Source organism: Syngnathus acus, chromosome 6, assembly GCF_901709675.1.
Source record: "Syngnathus acus chromosome 6, fSynAcu1.2, whole genome shotgun sequence".
NCBI lineage: Eukaryota > Metazoa > Chordata > Actinopteri > Syngnathiformes > Syngnathidae > Syngnathus > Syngnathus acus.
Genome location: NC_051092.1, coordinates 7,730,309 through 7,744,676, shown reverse-complemented (window position 1 = coordinate 7,744,676; position 14,368 = coordinate 7,730,309). Strand labels below are relative to the sequence as shown.

The window sequence follows — 14,368 nt, the reverse complement described above, 5'->3', positions numbered from 1 at the left end:
TCAAACATAATTAATATATCTTAACCATTTTACGCAGTTGTCTATAGTATAAAAAAATAACATCAGTTAGAATTCTCCAACGGGCCAGTGGCGCAATGGATAACGCGTCTGACTACGGATCAGAAGATTCTAGGTTCGACTCCTGGCTGGCTCGATATTTTTCTCAATTCTCCTTATATTTACACTCGCAAAGTAGATTAGGAGCTCATAAACCAATCACTCACTTTAAACTACATCTAATGCGGGAAAATTATTTATTATATTTAAGTCCATTTAGGCTCTGGCACTGCTCCAGGATGTTTTTTTCCCCTCTCCTGGTGCATCTCATATGACTGATATTTAGGGGGAATGACAATATAGTTCAGAAATATATTTTATATCATGAAATAAGATGCCGGAGGGCTTAAAAGGGCACCACAGATTTCTGACAGATCTCGGTGCAGCACATTCCTTGTTTCGGGTAATGTCATACTTTTACTTTTAAGTAGTAATATTCTGCAACTTTAACTTTTACCACTTGTTATCTCTTTGTACTTTTCATCAAGCATTGTTTACACCAAAGACACATTTTTGTTTGATGGCCCAAAATTACTGCCTTATGGGGCAAGGATGGTTGAGCCCAATGAACTCTGCCTAGCAACAGGCAAACATGAAGTAAAAAATAATCCAATAAATGTGGTTGATCAAATATCATAAATATTTACAATATTATATGATTATTATATGGTAAAAAAAAAACGACAATAATCATGCGTATTTTGTAAACCCTCAACAGCAGCATTATGCAAAACCTTAGCTGACGCGAGATGTATCCCCGTCCTTCCACTTGCTCCACTCTCTCCAGCGGTGTCGCACGTTGACGTCACATTAGAGGACAAGAGCAAGCACACTGCAGCGGAAACACGAGTGATGTAATGTCGCCTGCCTGCTGACCACGGATGGCTGTTTGTGCCAGGCTCTGCGGAGTGGGGCAGTCGCGGAGGTGCCGAAGGCGACCGCGGCAGAATCAGCAAGAACAGGCGAGCGATTCGGACATGGACGAGGAGGAAGAGGAGCGCATCGTGGGCCAGAGGCGCGGCGACGCCGGCTGCGGTAGAACGGAAAGCGGCGTCAACACTACAGGGCCGAGCCGGGCGCACCGCGGCGGGGGAGACGGCACGGTACACCCGCACCCGCAGGCCTTGTCGGAACTACCGCCGGAGCTTTTAGTGGAAATCTTCTCCTTGCTTCCCGGACCCGCGCTACCCAACGTCGCCCTAGTCTGCAAGAAATTTAGACAAATCCTCAACACAGAAACCATCTGGAGAAGGCGGTGCATGGAAGGTATTAAGACAGCAGCGAGAAAAGGCCTGCTGCTAACCTCTTGTTGCTACATCGCGTAAACGTCACGCGACGTGACATTTTACCGTGCGATAAATTAGAAGAGCCCGGTGCAGCGTAAATATTTATTGGCTGTGTATTGATCGGGAACGAGAAGGCCCCGACAACCAGCTGTCAAAGCAAATGTGAACCGGCTGACTTTGTTTACAGGCCCTCCTCAGCTCGGCAATCCCATTGCAGTAGGCTAGGCTGCCCTTCTATGGAAGGTCCTCCGGTTATACTTAGATCCGTGTTTCCCAACCTTTTATTTAGGCAAGGTGCACATTTTGCAAGAGATGAATATCACTCAATCTCGCTTTAAAATGTACACACAAATAATCAATTTGAAATTTGGCCCTGTTAGTTGAACAAAATCTTAGATATTCTGTTTCATGGAAGGAAACAGATGCTATTTAGACCTTTATTCATCTAATCATTCTGTCATTATACATTGCTGGTATGGATAGATGAACAAAGATCAGTCGTAAACAATTTTGGGATCTAACCACGGCAACTCATGAAGCATTTCCTATGGAAAGGTTAAATGGCATAACAGTTTCTGCTCTCAGTGCAAACAGCAAGTTACTTGGAGACCAGCTGACTTATTAAATGTGTGAGAACTCAGAGTTGTGTGTTAGGAACAGTATAATCAATAGTTCTGTGCTAGTGCGATTCAAGGTGGAGATGGCATTCAAAGTTCCATTTTAAAATCGACGAACTCGCTCCGAAAGCCAAAACTGCTAATAAACAAGTGCCACTTGTCAACTGAGTTTTGAGTTTAATACGCTTGCAATGCTGACCGGAAGCTAACATGCCACCTTACAGCGATCGGGAAGTGCTAAGTGCACAAAGTCCTTTAAGATGGAATAACGGATAGCACACTACAAGTACGGAACCACAGGTTTAAATCTAGCAAGCCGACAGCCTTTATATATTTATAATACAATCATGTTGCATGAGATCTGCACAACACGCTGTAGAAAAAAATCAAATTTGACACTGCACAGCTTAAAAAGACAGCAATACTTGACTTGCACCATCTATGATGAAATTTGCTGCCACCCATTAAGCAGCTGTCTCGTGATTCAGAAATAGAAAAGGAATTTATTGCCCTAAGACTCACTCTGAAATCCAAGCTGAAGATCTAAGATACAGTGAAGCCCCTTGTACTGTAGCAAAATACACAAAACGACCAAAAGTCTTAAGGCACTGTCTATTACACTTGTAGAAATTGAAATATGTATGTCTTTATGGACCTTTTTTGGTGCACTAAGGCAAAGCGGAAAAGAAGAGACCTTTTCCAAACTGACTTCTCACAAAGAGATAGCCGTCCTGTTAATGCAGATTCAAAATTAATTCAAAATTAAGGGGGATGTAAGCCAGGTTATGGTGGTCTGTGTTCCACCTCTTTTGCCGTCATTGTGTAAGATTGTCCAGTTTGAATACATAGTAGCATCTGTGATTGCACGGCTTCAGAAGCTGCTTGATTCCCCTCATGTCTCTTTGGGTCACGTCTCCAGGTAGCGGTGTTGCTCCCATGAAATTTCGCTAGTCTGCCACACCACTTCGTTAAGCTGTTGCTTTTAATATCACTGTCAAAAGGCGTAAAATCCCACTGTGCATCGTATACTAATTTCAATAATGGAAGTGCCCATCCCTTCTGGTTATAGTTTTCATACTGTATATGTATTTCTTTTTTTTCTGCAGAATTCCACATAAAGGAGGATCTGAGAAAGACAGAAGTGGATGGAGTTTCTAGCCGAGACCTCTATGTGAAACGTGAGTGAAATTGTTTTACAGTGAAACTATAAATTTGTTATTGCTTATACGTCATCAATGTTATTACTGAAATTTGATTTGCAATACTTACTCATATGAAATGTAGTATATAGGCTCATTTGAAGTCATCATTTTAATTCTCTCTCCAGTGGGTCCTTCAACATTTTCTTTTCTGCATCCCTAAATATGTTGATGTTTCTTACATGAAGTACTTTAGTGAGTAGAAATTATTCCTGGCAAAAGCCTTGGTCCTTTATATTTGGGTATATTGATTCAATTTTTGGGCACATTGTGCACACATTCACTCCTCGTTGATCAGAGCTCACCTGGATCTGTGGCTCCTCTACATGCCTGTGTTGTGACTGTCTAGGTGTTAACCCACGAGTGAAGTCTGGGCGCTTTATGAAGCTCCTTCCGGACTACGAGCATATGGACTATAAAGACGTGTACACACACCGTATGTACACGGGCCCTGACTTATTGCCTACAGCACGCTGGCCTTTGTGCGTTTGTTGGGGGTGCTACTCATGGTGTCATTTTGATTGAAAGTGTTCTGCTTTCTGTGTGAATTGCAAATGCTTTTAGTGCCAGAAATAGAGACGTAGATGTATAGAGTTATGTTGAGCATGTTGGCAGCGGGAAACTCAATCCCCTTACATATTCCTTTGAGGTTTCACACAAATTGAACCCTGTACTGAGACTGGGAAAGAAATAACGTGTGCAGTGTGCCCTCACGTAAAGTATGTGCACAGCACTATTTGGAGTACTGATTACGGTGCATTGTGTTCTTGTGTTGCAGTGCTTCATCCATACAGGCACATTTTGGGGTTATGGGAGCCTGACATAGGCCCTTACGGGGGGTTACTTAATGTTGTGGTAAGCATGACTATGAGATGGAAATCTTTGGCAAATGCAATATTAAGAGACAGATGTTTGACAATTCCAAGGTTGATGGGCTGTTCATCATCGGCTGGATGTATTTACCACCACACGACCCTCGTGTGGAGGATCCCATGAGAAAACGACCTCTCTTTCGTATCCACATGTGGGAGAGCAAGAAGGCCACTGTGGAGTGTATGTATGGACACAAAGGTCCCCACAAAGGAGACATCCAGGTGAGCAATCACACACAAAGTAAGAGAAACCAGAACATGGAATAAATTAGATTCTAAATGTCAATGTGATAAGTATTTAATTTTTCTATTATGTTTTTATTTGTAGACTGTCAGGAAGGATGAATTCTCAACAAAATGTAATCAGACGGATCATCACCGCATGCCAGGAGGCAGACAGGAAGTAGGTCAAATCAAAGGTTACTGTATTTCCTCTGGTTTGCGATTTTTGTTTTTTTTCCCCTGGAGTGGTTTTATTTACTTCAAGTCAAAAGTCATACAATTCAGCATTCAGGTGGTCTGTGGATGTTTGTGTAGGAGTTCAGGACATGGCTGGAGGACGAATGGGGCCGGACACTAGAAGAAATCTTCCATGAGCATATGCAGGAGCTCATCCTGATGAAGTTCATTTACACCAGCCAATATGAGTATGCAACATTTGCATGCACAGGTTTTTACTTCACATACTTTGTGACTTTTTTTTGCACTTGAAATTGAAAAATCATTAAAACATTCTACATTCGGTTATAAATAAATATGATAAGGCTTAATTTTGATTGTCACTATCAAAGAGAGAATAAATAATGGATCAAATTGTCTGCCTGTACAAAGTGAACACATTTCAAAATGTCCATTCACTAATGTGTATGGCTGGCTACATTTCTTGATTTGAAAATTTGGCCCACCTGAATTTGTATTTGAATAGCCTTGGTGTACTGCATTTACAAAATACTGATCATACTACGCATGTGTAAATTTGACTTGGACATCTTTACCTGATTAAAGTCCGAGAAGAAGTAAATCATTGAATAATTGGTCAACAATCTCCATTATTTTCTCTTGTCAGCAACTGCCTAACATACCGACGGATCTACTTGCCTCCTCCAATGCCCTCTGACTTGATTCAACCAGGCCTCTTTAAAGGCACCTATGGCAGTCACGGTTTGGAGATTGTCATGCTCAGCTTTCACAAGACCTCGGCAAGGGCCACCAAACTCACTGTAAGTCACTGCTCTCCTACAGTATCTCAGATATCAGCCAACTGGCTGTTGGTTTTTGCCTTTTGCTGTGACTAGTCTTGGAACACAAAGAAAACACAGGGTTTATGCCACTGTCAATTATTAACAAATGCCCAAACACAGTGATTATCCTGGGCCAATACATTTCATACTATGCAAGATACCGTCGCATGTTGCCAGTTTTAAGCATCTGAACTGCAAACTAAATAAACTACATAATAGTTAAACTTTTAACACATGGAGTATTTTTTTTAAACAAAATGAAAAAGGTGAACATGGAGAAATATTAAAATATTTTTTACAAATGTAGAATATGAAAACAACGCAATATAGTTTTATATATAGTGTTTTAGCAGGTATTCAAGATCCCAAATGAACAAATTGAACAGATTGTTAGATGCTTCATACAGTGTTAACATCACTGCATCTTGCAAATGTGCATCATCAAAAGATGACACGACTGATTGCTACGTTGGTCTGATAGCTGCACTCCTGGTCAGTAGCAGCTAAACTGCTAATGCTACGTGTGTTGGCAGCAGTATGTGCAGACTTGCTCACATTTTCATGCAACCTATACTTCGAGAAAGGACCAGAATATGAAAATGTTTAACGGATGCCAGTCTCAGTTGTTCTCCATTGCGATCATAAGACAACAGAGTATGATTGGGTGATTGTTTAGTTTCCACGACATCAGGCACGGCAGACTCGGCTTCAGATCAAGAAATTCATATGAAATACAATAAACATGCTATTTTCATCAGATGTCAAGAAGGGCTCCTAATATAAATAGAAATGTGTAGACTGTTTAAGGTAACTGAATTTTGTATTATATGTGCAGGGAGACCCCAACGTTCCCGCCGGGCAACTGACTTTGGATATTGACCTGGATCAGCCGCTTGTCCTTCCAGACTTGGAACATCAGCGCAATCTAGAGGAGCTGTCACGCCTCGTAATGGGAGTGCATGAACAAGTACAGAGGCAGGTGAGGGAAGGGACCTCTGAAGGCGCTTGTGGTGATGCTGCCGCAGCAAACGTGGCAGAGGCCAATCGTGGCGTCACTTGTGACGGCTGCCAGCCGGGTCCAAGTGCAGACACTGGTTTATCTGAGAGCCGACCCTTCGTCCTGCCCCTAGGAGTCATGGCTCGCAACGAAGTGTACCCACGCACTTGCAGAAAATGGTAAGAACATCTCAATTGTATATCGTATACGCATTCTCAGTGACAGAGTGACAGGTGGAACAATTAAATGCTCTTCCATTAATTGGCAAAAACCAGAGGAACATTTTACTGCTCAAAATTTGCTCTTCTATGGCTCAGGAGACAAATTTCAGAGTCCCACCTCAGCCTCGTTTTGACTTTTGTCTCCAGTGTTTTTCATACGTTTCTCCTCCAAAATTCATGGGGAAAAAGAAGTAAGAACTAGTCATTAGAGGGACTCAATTGCGAAACCTTGGAAATTTTGCTTTGACCTCTAATTTAAATCCCCATGCCACCAATTTCACAGCCAGCACGCTCTTTGAAGGCTCCGAGTAGTGATTCTTGACTTTTAGAGCAAGCTAACATCTCTTTCACAGTCATTCGGCTTTATAATTGCAAATGGCAAATAGGCTGACGAATGATTTTACCTTTTGGGATGATTAAATATTCTGGATCTGACCGAATCTTAATATTTTTCATTCAAATGAAACAAAGCATGCCGGCTGTAAATTGTTGTCGTTTGTTATGTCTCGTTGTTTTATTGTGGTTGATAATTGAAACTGTGTCAATCACAGTACAATACTTCAAATAGAAAAAAACAGAAGACCTTTGTAACCTTCAATGAGACATTTTCAAGCAATTCATTCTACATAATTAAAAAAATGCAATGTGGATCACAATCTAATCAGTCTGATAGTTAAAATAGTGTCAATATTGTGGAGCGTTTACTCTATCTCAGATATTGACTGAAGAATTTGTGTGCCATCCATCAGCTTCTATGGGACGGGTCTGATTGCCGGGCATGGCTTCACAAGTCCAGAGCGCACCCCGGGGCTATTTGTGCTGTTCGATCAAGATCGTTTTGGCTTCATCTGGCTGGAGTTGAAGTCTTTCAGTCTCTACATTCGCCTGACGGACCACCTGCCCCACGCACATGCGCCAAACTTGGAGCGATTCGAGGCCATGCTGCGCAACATGCAGTCTTGGACGTCATGAGGCCCCAAGCTTTAAATCCCTTCCTGGCAATACAATAAATCATAAGAATAATAACAATAAAAATAACACTACACAGTACATTATACCTCGCTCTCATCCCCACAGCGGTACATTTTGGTTTGTGGCATGATCCTTTCCAGCCTCTCTTTTTCAAATATTTTGTTTCACTGTCTAAGGGCAGGTTTATCACTTTGACCCATCTCGAGTCATGTTGCTCCAGTGCCGCAAAAAAAAAAAAAAAAAAAGGGGTCACGTGTGTTTATATATATATTTATTTATTTATTTATTTACATCCTCCAGGTGAAACAGAGGTACGATATTGCTTACCACTTATGGCTCAATCTTTATGTGCCTCTGATTCTCAAATCATGTCTGTACTTAGTAGTGTTTGAAGAAATAATGGCGTAAAACGCATTTCCATTCAGTGCCCGTTATGTTTTGTTCTACGACATGCTGCATTTTATTTGGCTTTGCAGCAAACTATTTTTAGGAACAAGTATGCCTTTCAATTTAGTTTTTGAATGACATGATATTAAATATACAGCTTCTCAGGTATTTTTTGTCATGAAATTGTGAATCACAGGACGCCCCTTTCATCTATTTGTTGTCAGAGCTAGTTAGGTTAAATCCGTTTTAAAGCTTGCCCAGTTGGAATAATGTGGCTCTCACAACAGGGCGTCTGCCAAACAGATTGCAAAGGAATTGCTCTCTTATCAAACAGTGTAGCTCTGATTATTGTTTGATTTGTGCTCTTTGAGCTTTAGTGATAATATTTTTAGTGAAATGCTTGGGCTCTTAAAAATTATTTAAGCACGCCTTACTTGAAAATGTCAGTTGAAAACATGTATTGGAAAAGTATAATATAAGCTATACATTCACTGGATTCATTCACTGTATGAAATTATTATTGGCAGATTTTTCTTTTCTTGCAAGATACAAAATTGCAACATCCGGTGTATGTATCATCATATTTGTACTTTAAATGTTTGCCTCACCTTGTTATCCCATCCCCAACTTTCCTTTTTTTAAAAAATTTATTTCACAACACCGTGTAGCTCAGGTGTGCCCAGATCCGGTCTCCGAGAGGCCCTATTCAGCCTATTTTTGACGTATCCCTACTCCAACACACCGATTCAAGTGATCAGGATCGTCATTAGGCTTTTGCAAACCTTGCTGATGAGCTGATCATTTGAATCAGGGGTGTTGGAGAAGGCATATACTTACAACAGGCCGGATGGGGTCTCTGGAGTACAGGACTTAGGTACCCTGGTCTTACAGGACATTGTAGAACCCAAAATCATTTACCAAGTATTGTGTATATTATATGTATGTCATGTTATGGCTTGATGGCTTTGCCCAGTAGCTTTTCTTCTACAAGTGCACTTTTCTGGGCAGTATAGTAACTCATATTTAAAGAAAGGGCACACTGGGCAGCGCATTCGTAGTAGACTGCAGCTATACTAACATTTGCAAAAATAAAAATGAGCTTTTGTCTTGTTCATCTGAACCTAAATATATGGTTCAATAAATTTTCCTATCTGCAAACCATTTGTACCAGGCTATTTAATTGGTATACCTTAGTGTTGCTTTGTACTCACCTGCGGGGCTCATTTGGAGTCATTTCCAACTCTTAAATTGTACTAATTAAACTGAGTCGTTTTCTTTAACTGTAGGTTTTTGTGGTTTTCTTTTGAGTTTAGAACCAAGACATTTGCAATATTTTATACGGTGATCTATGTGGTACTACGATTATATTTTTTCATGATGTAATTATAGTGGACTGCACCTATAGCACCATTACCATCATTCATTCTCCAGAAAGGGGTACACGTTTGGTTTCCCCAGTCACTTGTTAAAGTCCAGAATTTCCATATAGTCTTCACCCAATTATATATAATATGAATAAACAATGGTCACACAATGTTTAATTGATGTAATTAAAATGTTCTGGACGTAGTTCTCATAATGCATTCATAGTTCTCATGACACTCAAAATCAGTTAACAACTACTGTATGTCGCAATGAACCACTACATTAAACTTACAATATCAGAATATGTGATCTGAAAAAGACAGGTTAAAAAGAAAAAGTGAAAAAATGCAAGCCTTCTAAAATTCATTGTGCTCCGTCTTCTCCTGATGTTGTCGAACCTTCTCTGGGATGGTCTGAGTCATGAAGACGAAGCGATCCTTTTTCAGGTGCTGGGAAATGACCTGCTCCTTCGCCCTTATTACCAGGTACTTTTCTTCTTTTTCATATAGAGGCCAGTGAGCAAGGCCATCACCATTCGGCGAGCTACATGGATGCAAAGTACAGTCAAGCTTGTCTTAGTAGTTGTTTCATTCTGTTTGGATCTGAATTAAACAGGAAGGACTTTTGGTTAATTACCCCGTCCGAGCAAAGTTGCCCCAGTAGGCCATCATTGTTCGGCTAAGTTGCTCTTCTTCCTCCAGGCATGTATCTGAAATGGAGAGCTTTAGTGAAACACTTTGCACTCAAAGTAAACATTGTATATGAGGTGTCAAACGAGGTCCCACCATTTAGTCGGATATGGGTTGTTGTAAAGCACAACCCAAAAACTGTAAAGATTTCGTCTCCATGGTCACACCTTACAAAGTTTGGCCTTTTTGCCTTCAAGAAATGAGGTGGATGCTGGTACTCATACAAGTACACACGTGCGCCGGCATCTAGAGATAGAAGAATCGACAGTTGGTTGCCACTGACAAATTGATGGGAATGTTTGTGCATTCACAGTACCTCTGTGAGCATTTGAAGACTTAATGGCAGGAATGGTGAACAACAAATCCCCAAAGAACTCGGTAAAACCATCTCGATTTTTCTCTCGATCTTCACCAGTTCCGATATATTCCTCTACCATTAAATCCATGATGAGGGTTTGGGGCTGAAGAAAATTAATGACACTTTAAAGGGGAGGGCAACCGCAAAATTCTATTTGTAGTAATATGTTCTGTGCAGCCCAACGAGTCAAAATACAGTGTTCTGATTAATGTTTAGTTTGTGGAATATGAAATGAACAGGCAAAATCCTCCTGTTTTTATCCATCTCAGGCGGTGGCCATTTTGGTACGGCTCAGCAGTTTTTTGAAGCTGAACAGTGTTTGGTTGTGACCTGAGGCCTGGCAACTGTGATGTCATTTTGGGTCGACAGCGAGTGGCAAAATGGCATCAACCTGAGATTTTGCTGCTTAACTCATATTCCTCAAACACAACATTAATTAGAATGCAATGTTTAAACTAGTGGGGGCACATAATAGATATTATTGTAAAGAAAATTTGGGGGTTGACTTCCTCTTTAAGAAAAACTCAGAATGATGAAGTAAAGAATGGCAAGCATCAAAAGCCTTACATTGGAGTTGAAGACCATCATTATGTTTAGAACTTGCTCCCGGTCTAGTCCTTCAGTCCAGTTTGGCGGAGCCATGTACTAGGAAAAAGGGAAGAAGTGATGAGATTTTCATGAGTCTCAGAGACTGCAGAAACATACCATATTAGTCACACTTACAGAAGGAATTAGCCAGCCCCCTTCATGATCATTAATACCTGTCATGAATGGGACATTTTGAATCTCATGCTTCTTATATAGCTCATTTACTGACTTTGTCAGGAAATGTCCATCTGTAGTTACGGTAATTCTTAGTGTTGGATCCTGAAAAAACATATTTGATAATAAATCGCAATTACAAAAATTGGGCACATTATCATTCATTTTGATACGAATCAGTCTTTTTGCATGATAGCTCATGAGTCTAAATCGATTTCGCATACCTGTGCAAGAGTCAAAAATAGATCCAGATCAAGGTTTCTCATGCAGGCAGCAATCGTCTGTGTGCTTTCAATGCTACATCCAGATGCATTTGCAACAACCTGAAGATGCACAACAAGAACTCATCAGTTTGAAATGTTACATTCAAACCCAACTTTTTACATTTTAGACTTCTGATCAACCTGTGCTCCTGGTAAAGGATCATTTATCACCAACATATCCATTGCAGCAGTGCCACTTTCAGCAATGGCTCGATGGAACAGTCCTTTGGATAATGGTGATAGAAGCTGTATATAAACCCAAAATGACTGCATCAAATCCCCTGTCACCATGAATAAAGAATTTCAGTATTAGCTGAGTGATTCTCACCAACAGGGATACGCTCACTCCACCAGCAGACTCCCCGAAGATGGTGACTGATGCTGGGTCTCCCCCAAAATTGTGAATGTGATTTTGGATCCAGCGGAGGGCTTCAACCTGGTCCAGCAGACCAAAGTTACCGGACACCTGCTCGTCTCCGGTACTATGTAAGAGGTACATGACTACAAGTTATGACTGTTGCTCACATAAGCTTCAAATACCTCCAAGGTCATACAGTATTTGTGATGAGAGACCATTACCATTTTTTTTTTTAAAGACGCATGACATGAAAAACGTCAGCAGATCTGGCAACATCTCAGTGCAACTGGGTTCAGTTTTTCTTTGGCTTTGTACAAAGCTAATTGCAAAAGAAGTACCGTATTTTCCGCACTATAAGGCGCACCGGATTATAAGGCGCACCTTCGATGAATGGCCCATTTTAAAACTTTGTCCATATATAAGGCGCACCGGATTATAAGGCGCACCTTCAATGAATGGCCCATTTTAAAACTTTGTCCATATATAAATCCATATATTTGGACACGCCTGCTGTAGTGGCTCAATATTGTTCCATATATAAGGCGCACCAGATTATAAGGCGCACTGTCGGCTTTTGAGAAAATTGGAGGTTTTTAGGTGCGCCTTATAGTGCGGAAAATATGGTAACAGGCTCAACAAGCTTTTAAGAAAATAAGAATTTGAAAAAGAGGACACTATACACTAGAATGCACTTGCGTTTGCAGACATGTATACAAAAAGGGAGCATAAGGGGACTCCAATACTACCTACGATGCAAAAAAAACAGGCAGGATTTATCTGTAGGATCAAAAATGGACGTCAAGCTGGCTGTCAGAACATGTTTGAGTACTAATGGTTAACTGGAACTTCATTCAAAGCCAGCTGTCATATTTGTGTGATTATCCTAATACTGTGCAAACTTTATCTTTACTAAATTACAATTGGCTTCTTCATTCAAGTTAATATCTTGGGTGTGTTTACAGCAAACATAACTCTCAAAGTCCAAACTGATTTGGAGGTAATCTGATCTGGCCCGCCTACAGACGATCTTAATGGTTGATTAATTGGATATGCTTGACTCTTTGTATCTGGAGTGTGCATAACTGTATACTCTGCCTTTTGCCCATAGTTAGGCAGGATAGGCTCCTCCCTACAATATTGACCAGGATGAGCGGTTTAGAAGACAGATGGTTTCATTGCATGCACTTGCTGTTTTGAAGAATGCAATTCAAATTATTTACCTGAGAAAGCCCAAAACTCCCAAGCGATATTGAATCAGCACAACAACCACATCCTGGTAAGCAGCCAAGGCGGATCCGTCATACACTGAAGCTGATCCCAAAGCAAAACCTCCTCCATGGATCCATGCCATGACCTAGTCAGAAATAAATGAGCCCAAAAGACATTTTTAACAGGCCTATGTTGAACTTAACATTTGTGGACCGTTGAGCACTCATAATGTAATGACGCAACCTGAATCTTGCGTACAAGTAAGAAATTGAACAACTGTTGAGGCATAACTGGAGTATGAGTTCAAACATTGTTTCTTACTGGGAGCTTTGCATCATGAGGTCTATTTGCAGGAGTATAAATGTTGAGGTAAAGGCAGTCCTCTGAAACATCCGGGATTTCTTGTGCTATGCCACCAATCAACTCCATCAGATCAAGAAGGAACTGTCTATGTTGAATGCACCTGACGAAAGAACATTCATGTAACGCTAAAAGTAAGAAACAACACATTTGTCTCAAATGCATCACATAACTGGTGCACAATTGTGCTTACATTGGTGGCTGCCTGCTGGCATCTCTCACTCCTTCCCATCCCTCCACTTTCTGGGGTGGAGCCAGTCTCAGACCAGGGCTTACAGGTGGCTTGGCAAATGGGACACCCAAGTATGCATTGACCCCCATCTCCTTCCCTTTTACATTCACATGCTGCCCTTTCAGGCTGCCAAGCTCCGTGTGAATGACAGGTGCTGTCAAGATCATAGTGATGAATCAGAATTATGTGATTATCATTGATCATGAACAGCCAACATACACTTATCTGATATTATTGACAGTTTTTTTTTTTCTTATTCTTCCTAATACTGGGCAAATCAGGTAACGTGGTGGAGTAGGGCGGTGGGGAAGGGGGACCTTACAGGTCATGTTACTGGCGAAGAAATTGCTAGACAATGTCAGACAAATTGCTGGACACTTATGGAAAATTCCCAGAACATCATATTACGTAAGTAAGGTTAGTAGTACAGAGGTGACTGGTGTGCAGGTTTGCGCACATTTGTGTTCCAATTACGTCATTACGGTGATTCAAAAATATTGTAACGGAAAGAGAATCCTTCTAGTTTCTGCATGAGCAAGAGAAGAAAAACAAACAAACAATAATCTTAAACAGCTAGGAGTGCCAAGTTCTTTTGGACACGAGGTCAGCAGCATCAGTAGAATTTGCTTTTCGATACTGAAGTTTAGTTCCATGTACTGTATGGAAGCAAGAATATAAATTTCAAATGATGGAATGTAACTCACCATCACTTCCTGCTGCAATACATAAATAGAACAAAGCTGAGAGAAAGCAAAGCGTTTCCTCTCGACAGAACTTCATGTTCCTGGTTGTGCGAATGTCAACGCTGTGCTCGGGGCTTTGTGGAATGTGAAGAAGTGTGCCGAAGTCAGCTGCCCTTTGCACTGGCGCGGGTTGTGGTGCTCTTGCTGCTTTATTGCCAAGGGAGCGCAACAAGCTCGTCC

The 14,368-nt window shown here is 41.0% G+C and overlaps 2 protein-coding genes and 1 non-coding gene across 5 annotated transcripts; 2 read left to right on the top strand and 1 right to left on the bottom strand.

Moving 5' to 3' along the window:
- Positions 1 to 81: 81 nt before the first annotated feature.
- trnar-acg lies at positions 82 to 154 on the top strand. The gene has a single exon. It is a non-coding gene; the product is annotated as a tRNA-Arg (tRNA).
- Positions 155 to 839: 685 nt separating this feature from the next.
- fbxo31 (F-box protein 31) lies at positions 840 to 9,129 on the top strand. Of its 2 annotated transcripts, XM_037255274.1 has the most exons (10): positions 840 to 1,323; positions 3,067 to 3,138; positions 3,509 to 3,595; positions 3,938 to 4,014; positions 4,086 to 4,253; positions 4,360 to 4,434; positions 4,569 to 4,678; positions 5,098 to 5,251; positions 6,108 to 6,448; positions 7,240 to 9,007. In XM_037255274.1, the coding sequence occupies exons 1-10, from the start codon at positions 939 to 941 to the stop codon at positions 7,460 to 7,462; spliced, it is 1,692 nt and encodes a 563-aa protein (XP_037111169.1). In that variant the 5' UTR covers positions 840 to 938; the 3' UTR covers positions 7,463 to 9,007. The 2 variants fall into 2 exon arrangements, with proteins under 2 accessions (XP_037111169.1, XP_037111170.1); XM_037255275.1 differs by lacking the exon at positions 3,509 to 3,595 and having other exon boundaries at positions 7,240 to 9,129.
- On the bottom strand, positions 8,496 to 14,336 carry ces2b (carboxylesterase 2b). Of its 2 annotated transcripts, XR_005098356.1 has the most exons (14): positions 14,150 to 14,336; positions 13,407 to 13,599; positions 13,175 to 13,316; positions 12,865 to 12,998; positions 11,615 to 11,768; positions 11,428 to 11,532; positions 11,248 to 11,346; positions 10,985 to 11,128; positions 10,829 to 10,906; positions 10,220 to 10,364; positions 10,000 to 10,149; positions 9,851 to 9,923; positions 9,511 to 9,757; positions 8,496 to 9,460 (listed from the first exon to the last, which is right to left on the bottom strand). XR_005098356.1 is itself a non-coding variant. In XM_037255276.1 (13 exons), the coding sequence occupies exons 1-13, from the start codon at positions 14,223 to 14,225 to the stop codon at positions 9,571 to 9,573; spliced, it is 1,680 nt and encodes a 559-aa protein (XP_037111171.1). In that variant the 5' UTR covers positions 14,226 to 14,336; the 3' UTR covers positions 8,500 to 9,570. The 2 variants fall into 2 exon arrangements, 1 of the variants encoding a protein (XP_037111171.1); XM_037255276.1 differs by having other exon boundaries at positions 8,500 to 9,757.
- Between the last annotated feature and the right edge of the window lie 32 nt (positions 14,337 to 14,368).

Coding starts and splice junctions, on each gene's coding strand:
- fbxo31 (XM_037255274.1), top strand. CDS start 939: ATGGCTGTTTGTGCCAGGCTCTGCGGAGTGGGGCAGTCGCGGAGGTGC. Junction 1,324..3,066: donor GAGAAGGCGGTGCATGGAAG/GTATTAAGACAG, acceptor TTTTTTCTGCAG/AATTCCACATAAAGGAGGAT. Junction 5,252..6,107: donor CAAGGGCCACCAAACTCACT/GTAAGTCACTGC, acceptor TTATATGTGCAG/GGAGACCCCAACGTTCCCGC.
- ces2b (XM_037255276.1), bottom strand. CDS start 14,225: ATGAAGTTCTGTCGAGAGGAAACGCTTTGCTTTCTCTCAGCTTTGTTC. Junction 12,999..13,174: donor CTCATGATGCAAAGCTCCCA/GTAAGAAACAAT, acceptor ATTTCTGACTAG/GTCATGGCATGGATCCATGG. Junction 11,347..11,427: donor ATCCTTTACCAGGAGCACAG/GTTGATCAGAAG, acceptor GTGCATCTTCAG/GTTGTTGCAAATGCATCTGG.